Here is a 7,735-nt window from a genome sequence, read left to right on the forward strand (position 1 = left end):
GAGAGGATATTGGGGTGGAATTTTGGACAGTCTTGAATGTTGGACTGAGTTGGAACTTTACCCTTCAAGCAGTAGAGTTCTGTCTAAGTGTGTGACCAAGGGACGAAGTCCCTGTGGCAGGTGTATTATGGAGTAAGCACCTGGAGATGATGGCAGGGTGCCGTCAGCCTTTAAAAATAAGAGCCTGCACATATTTTTTATTCCCCTTCTACATTTTTTTCTGAAATATAAACAGAAGTTCAAAAGCTCACCTGTAGCACAGAAGCCCCAAACCAGGGACCTGCTTAAGTGATCATGATATTCTGAAAAAAACCCACCTGGAGCACTACCAGATGTGGTCATGCCATTTGTTACTCACATATAGGGGAGTTTACTGACATCAGTGGGTCAGTGCAAGAGAAACTGCACTTCCTCCACTCTGAGGCTCATTATAAGGGGTTCAGACAAAGGCCACATGGATCCAGGTTGCACAAACCTACATGTAGCCTAGGAGTACGTTACATTAGTGTGTACGTGCAAATGGAAAAGGTCAAGAAGCAGTCACAGGACAAGACGCCAATGTAGCATCCAGCAAACTCGAGAACAAATATCGGAGACTTTCAGGGTATCAAAGATGTTACTTTATTGGCCAAGTTTAACCTGCGCAGGGGCAAACTCCCAAAGTGTCCAGTGACACAGTGCCCACAAGGAGCTGCAAATGAGAGTCGCACCGAGTGCTTACAACTACGTTCTTATATAGGGGCGGGCAAGCAAGTGCTATACAGAAGCAGACGTGGCAGTTAGCAATTCGCTTACAAAGACCGCGCGTGGGAATTTCAAACCAAGCATTCTTGCATAAGGCGGGAAGGCAGGCTGTTTGTTCATTAACCTAGTAATCTCCTGGCTCTAGCTAGCTAGTTTTCTATTTTCTCATTAAAAACTACAAAGCACTGCTTATCTAGCCTACCCAGGGGAGAGCATCTGCTAGACACAGGATATTTGCTTAACTGTACTCTGGCTCTTTTATCATTTCTTTTTAGCTACAATGTGGTTCTGTTACAGGGTGCAGCCAAGAGGGGGGACCCCAAATGGGCATTTGAAATGGGGTCCAGAACTTAAGGTGTCCAGGAGATTTTAAGATGTCTCCATCCCCCCAACCCAGGGTGTGGGTTGGGGGAAGGGACAAATGGAGCAGGGCCAGTGAGATCTGTTTTGCATAGCAACAGCCTTGCAGCTAAGCTCTGGCGTGGTCATTTAACATATCGATAGCCTTTGGCTGGTTGCATGGATATGTTAAATAGCTGTGATCATCTCTGAGCCAGGGGAATGGAAGTAACTTCCCCACCAAGACGTGACTGGGGGCAGATCCCCCAAGCTACAGCGCCTGCGTGGGAGCTCGGAGATGATTGACTCCAGGACATGGGGCCACACCTGCCCAGACTCATGATGGCAGCCCAGTAAAGCTGGAAGGATACGAGTTCTGGCATGTGAAGCCAAGTGTGGGAGGAGTCAGAAATGAGGCTGCAGAGGAAGATTGGCCGCGGGGATTTCAAAACCCAGACTTGGCAGCCATTGGTGAGAGAGAACCATGCTGCTTTGAGAAGGAGAGCCATGCGCAGCCCTGAGGAGGTGAACCATGCGCAGCCCTGAGAGGGAGAGAACCATGCGGCTTTAGCAGAATGGGGAGGACCTCAGCCATTGGGAGAGAACCATGCTGCTTTAGGAAAGAGAACCATGTGGCTTTAGCAGAATGGGGAGGACATCGGCAATTAGGAGGGAGAACCGTGCTGCATTAGGAGGGAGAACCACACGGCCTTGACAGAGTGGGGACTCCCATGGCCCTGGGAGAGAGGACCACATGCCTATGCCAGAGTGGGGACCCCCACAGCTTTAGAAGGGGAACCACCACCTGGTTTTAGCAGAGATCCCGGCGACTCAGCTGAGGGTGCCGGGAACCCAGGGAGGTCTCCCAGTCGAGATGGAGTATTAACTGGGAAGAACCAGAGGACTGCCTGAGCCATGGACTTCTATTTCCTTTCCTGAGATACGGTACTCTGGACTGGGCAAAAGGGGGAAGGAAGGAAGGACTGTGTCTGTTTGTGGGTGTTTTAAGGGACTTTAGGATTTTTGATGAAGACATTAGGTCACTACTTGAAGCCTGTATAGCATTAAATAAACATTTCCTTTCCTTTTCACGAATTTCTGGCATTGAGAGACGTCTTTCCTAGGGCAGCGGACATAACGGACCCGGGGCTTCTTTCAATAATAGTATATTGTCCCAGGCACCCCTTGTTCTGTTCTGTAACAGTTCTTGTCTATTAAGGTTAAATTTAGTTCTTAGTTTCCTTGTTCCCAACATTCCCCCGTTTTCTCTTGGGGGTTTGTCAAACCCTTGACTCTTCATCATCAGGAATCATAGTATAGGGTTGGGATACAACCATTAGCTTTACTACTTCTATTCTTTCTTTAATAAAGGCTATGACCCTATTTAAAATGTAGGGCCCTATAGTGATTGCTAGCAGGAGTATACCCCAAGGTCCAGTCTACTTTTCTTCTAATTGATTTTCTGGGGATTTTGTCCTCCAAATCTCTATTTGGGGACCCTTTGGCTGCACCCTCCTTTTAGATATACCACTTTAAATTCTTTTAAAGGACAATGGACGAAGGTCTCATCTTCTTGTAACTGCTTCCGGCTGGAAAATGGACGTTGTTTTACCCACCCATGGGTCAGGGGTGCCCTGAAAGGGGGGGGGGTGCAGCACGGAGGGAGTCCTTCCTGTAAGGGGAGGGCCTTTACAGAATCCTGGTCAGTTGGCTATTATCAGGAAGTCGCAGGCTCGGTGTCCAAAGGCTGGCATTACTGGACCGTTGGCATCCTGATTATTTTCTGGAGGTGACAGATTTGGAAAGAGTTGGAAGGCACAATTAAATAATAACCACTAAATGACAAAGGCAGGGACTTAAGTAAAGAATGGCTTATCTGGAGGAAGGTGTACAAGGCATGCTACACCTATTCGAAACTTGTGGCCCGCTATACTTCACTCGGGCTGAGGGGAATATGTTAGGATTTCCCTCCTTTTAGATATCTGGGCCCTTTCTGTCCAAGCCATCAAGACAGAAAAGGCAAAATTAGTTCTAAAGTGAAGCCCACAGACCGCCCAAACCATTCACCAACCCAACCACTCAGTTCAGCCAAACCGTTGAGTCTCGGGGGTGATGATGAAAATGGGCTCCTTAGGCAAGGTTTATATTCACTCACTCATTCCACCAATTACTCAGGTAATGAAGTCATAGGCATATGCCCTATGAAAACAGAAGAACACACAGGTTAATTCACACAACAATTCCCAAACCAGTCTCTGTGCCTGTGAGACTGTCTTTTGGGAAGACATTCAATTGCAAGGTTCTTCCTGCACTAACATTTAGCAATGGCAATTTCACAAGTCCTCCATACCTGTAAATTGTACATCTTTGGTGATATTACAAACTCTGTTTCAACTTTCAAATGAAAACAACCTTTCAAGACAGTTAGCTGCACCATTCTGATGTCCAATACTAAGCACTGTGATTTTCCTTGAACCACAATTTTTCTCCTTAAGATCACCCTCACTTATTACAGGGACTACTTTGAGTCCCGCTTTTAATTTTGACTGTTTGCATAAACACACCAAGAGCAGCCTGGATCACTTATGATCCTTGAGTCTACCTTGCTGGAACTCACACAGGGAGCCTTTAGATTGACTTCTCAGTCCGCCCCCCTGGAGCACAGAAGCAGAGTCACACATTTGCCATCTGGCTTCGCCTGTACCAGTTGTTTCACTCAAATCCTTGAGGCTTCCATTGTGCTTACAGGTTCCTTTTTGGCCATCTTTCATGAAAGCAACCATCGTTCCTTCCCTGGAAAGACTGCCATGAACCACACAACCAACCAAAGTACCAGGCTTTTTTGTGGGCTTATGCTAGCTTCACAAGTCAATCCCAGTTCCTCAGGGCTTTCTGGTGACGACCAGAACCCATACATGCCTCCTTCAGGCGTAACATTCCAGTCAAAGTTTCAGTTAACAAAACCACTATTCACGACCGGTCTTATTGGTTTTATGCAAAGAAACCTTATATTATCACTCACTCCTTCAGAATGCCAAATTCTGGAGGGATCAGGTAGGGAGAAAAATACAAAGTGTGAAGGAAAATCCTTCCCCTCCTGATATCCACCAGGCTTCTCAAAACCTTCACTTCCACAGACCTGCAACATTCACAAACCCTTTATTTTATACAGCTTCTGATATCCACCAAGATTGCATTTTTATGCCTTATACCTTCTTTTATTAACTAACACCACATAATTCCTTTCTAAAACTTTCCTACAGAGTGTGAAGTTTCAACTTTCCCTGGAATTCTCAATTTCCTTTTTAGAGCAGATACAGAGCAAAATCCAAAACACAGAGTTTCCAGAACAGTACACAGGTAGGGGCATTCTCTTGCACAGAGACATGCTTCTTCAGGCCCGGTCTTTTGGCAGAGACATGCTGCTTTGCCCACGGCTGAAGCACTTATCAGCCCCAAATGACCCTGCCTAGGTCCTGAGTGGCAAAGGCATCCTCCCCAACCGGTTACAGGCAACCTTTCCTAGGTCTTAAAGTACAGAAGGTTTCTAATCAGAAGCAACACCAATGTTAGAAATCTTGCTTGTTTCCTACAAAACCAGAAAACAATTCAGGTTTCCTTTACTCCAGGTTTAAATCTTTCACATCCTTTACACATAATTTTTACACATCCAGATTTAACCATCAATCTCTTTTAATCCTGGTTCCTTTCCCACACTGGGAAGGACTATACTTAAACTCAGTATTAGACTCAGCACTTAGACTCAGCATGTGGCACTCACTGATTCCGATTGGTGCCTCCAACAGTTGGTGGTTCCTCTCTCCCCCTCCGCCCAGGTCTTTGAGCAGTCGGGACGCGGCACGGGAGTCTTCACTTAATCCCTAGGATTTTACTAACCTTCTGTGTGATTTCTTGAGTTGATACACACATTTACTCTCTTTCCATGAGACAATTCCAGTCTGGTGATGAAGCCAGGTGCACTTTCAGAGACTCAAAAGCCTGAGTGTGCTCCTTTGTCCACTTTAAAGGGCTATATTCCGGTCCCTTCAGAGCCTCACACAGTGGATTAGCAGTGAGCCCAAAGCTTGGAATTCAAATGCAGCAGTCACTTGCCATCCTCGGGAATCTCCTTAACTGTTTCTTAGTGTTGGGAAGAGTCCTCTGTGGACTTTTGTTGCACGGCCTGCACTTACTTAGACTTTCTGTTTAGGGATGCCTTTCCCATTTCACTCACAGGAGTGGATCCCCTGGGGCTGCAGGAACTCTGACCAGCCTGCAGCGGTGTTAATACCTAGATCTTCCTGGCCCCTCTCCTCTGACCTTCTATCTTTTGTAGTTTCTTTCTGATGTCTGAGGCAGCCTGTGTTACAAAAGCTATATTCATCAGTCTTCGATTCTCTTCTGCCTCAGGGTCTAGGGGAGTATATACTCTATATGCCTCCAAAAGTCTCTCTAAGAATGCAGCGGGGGATTCTTCCCTGCCCTGAATAACCTCTCTAACTTTGCTAAAATTGGTAGGTTTCCTTGCTGCTGCCTTGAGTCCCCTGAGTAGAGTCCAGCGATACTGGAGGAGCGCGTCCCTTCCCCCAAAAGTACTAGGGTCCCAAGCAGGGGGTTGAGAGGGGAGGATGTCCTCGATCTCCCTTCTACCAGCTATTGTCTCCCCCTCCTGTCCTAATACAGATTTTGCTGCCTCCCTTATAATACGGTCTCTTTCCTCTGATGTAAAGAGAGTCTGCAAAATCTGCTGACAATCATCCCAGGTTGGCTGTTGAGTCCTAAAAATAGTTTCCAGGAGGGAAATCAATCTCTGGGGTTTCTCAGAAAACAGGGGATTCTGATGCTTCCATTATACAAATCACTAGTGGAAAAGGGGACATAGATCAACCGTGGGAGTGCCTGCGACGGAGCATCCGGCGCTAGGGGCGCCTCCCGAAGAGGCAAGACGGCAGCCCTTCCCACGGCAGGCAAAAGCGCCCTGCCCCCTTCCCCAGGCAAAATGGTGGCCTTTCCCGCCGAGTAAATGGCCCCTCCCCGAGTGTGTGGCAGGCTCACAAGTCCGTGGATCCCTGGCAGAGAGGAATCTGGCTCCTCCTCCCTACGAGGGTAAGGAGAAGGTGCATTTACTGGGTCTAGATGGTCCTCCGGTGGACCGGACAAAACTGGGTACAACCTAGGCTGAGCTCGGGGAGGTTCTGGGGCGGGTGCTGTGTCTTTTCCCTTTCCCCTATTTTTAGGTGTGGCCAGGCAAATTGCCCGCCTCCCCCGCTGGCTCCCGCACAGGCACTTCTTTATGTATCCAGGCCTTTCTGTTGCGATGTCTACCCAAACATCAATATAAACGAATTGGTCGGGATGGGGAACCCTGTATACTGTGGCCCACACTGCAAACAAGATAGGCAGATCAAAAGTACCCTCCGAGGGCCATCCCACATCAAAGGTGGGCCATTCTAATTGGCTTAGCGTCTGCAGGAACTCAGAATCTAATGGTAGACCACCATAATCTCGGGCTCGCCTCTGGAAATCAGAAAAATTCTTCAGCAGGCAGTCGAGGGGTGAGGCCGGCACCGACTCTTGTTGTCCCATCTGGCCCTGATATGGAGGCTCTAGGATTAAAGTAACAACCACAAAAACAGCCCAAGAAAGAAAAGTAAAACCAAAAAGAGTTCGAACACAACAAGGATCGTTCACTCCAGGCATGTAATTCAAAAATCTATTTGCTACACAGAATGCAGACAAGACAAAACACAGAACACAGTCGCTCGCCCGCCTGGCCTGCCCTCTCGCGAGGTGATGTCGATCTTGGCTAAGGTTGCCCGATCAGAGTCCGGGTTAGACTGCCAACCATTATGCCGTATGATCTGACACAGGAACCACAGGTTAGGGTCCTCTCATGCCCCGTAGGTTTCCCCGTGGTGCTACAAACACAGTCACTCACGAGCTCGTTCACTCACACACTTAAATATTTCAATCACAGTGCGGCGCAAAAGGGAAGGGAACCTGACGTGACCAGTCACTACTTAATTTCCAAAACCAAATTCCACGGGTGGTGTCCCACCTCTGGAGGTCCCTGGGTAGGATACCAGCAGCGTCCCGCCTACTACCTCAGGGTTATTTGCTTTGGAGCCCAGAAACCAGAAACCAAAAGAGGATCCTCGGTACATACTTACTCAGCTGAGCTGCCCGTCTGGTCTCCGAACCGAATCTCCACCTATAAGGGAGATCTCGCTGGGGCCTCCAAATGTAGCATCCAGCAAACTCGAGAACAAATATCGGAGACTTTCAGGGTATCAAAGATGTTACTTTATTGGCCAAGTTTAACCTGCGCAGGGGCAAACTCCCAAAGTGTCCAGTGACACAGTGCCCACAAGGAACTGCAAACGAGAGCTGCGCCGAGTGCTTACAACTACGTTCTTATATAGGGGCGGGCAAGCAAGTGCTATACAGAAGCAGACGTGGCAGTTAGCAATTCGCTTACAAAGACCGCGCGTGGGAATTTCAAACCAAGCATTCTTGCATAAGGTGGGAAGGCAGGCTGTTTGTTCATTAACCTAGTAATCTCCTGGCTCTAGCTAGCTAGGTTCCTATTTTCTGATTAAAACTACAAAGCATTGCTTATCTAGCCTACCCAGGGGAGAACATCTGCTAGACA

General features: G+C 47.8%; 1 protein-coding gene across 1 annotated transcript in view; it reads right to left on the reverse strand.

The window, feature by feature from the left end:
* The window catches only part of RNF17 (ring finger protein 17), a 153,780-nt gene extending 147,111 nt beyond the window's left edge, over positions 1-6,669 (reverse strand). Inside the window, exon 1 of the mRNA XM_045844774.1 lies at positions 5,983-6,669. Within this exon, the coding sequence (XP_045700730.1) occupies positions 5,983-6,669 (687 nt within the window). The remainder of the gene's footprint in view (positions 1-5,982) is intronic.
* Between the last annotated feature and the right edge of the window lie 1,066 nt (positions 6,670-7,735).

This window comes from Phyllostomus hastatus, unplaced genomic scaffold, assembly GCF_019186645.2.
Source record: "Phyllostomus hastatus isolate PE091 unplaced genomic scaffold, TTU_PhHast_1.1 phas_contig_41, whole genome shotgun sequence".
In the NCBI taxonomy this organism is placed as follows: domain Eukaryota; kingdom Metazoa; phylum Chordata; class Mammalia; order Chiroptera; family Phyllostomidae; genus Phyllostomus; species Phyllostomus hastatus.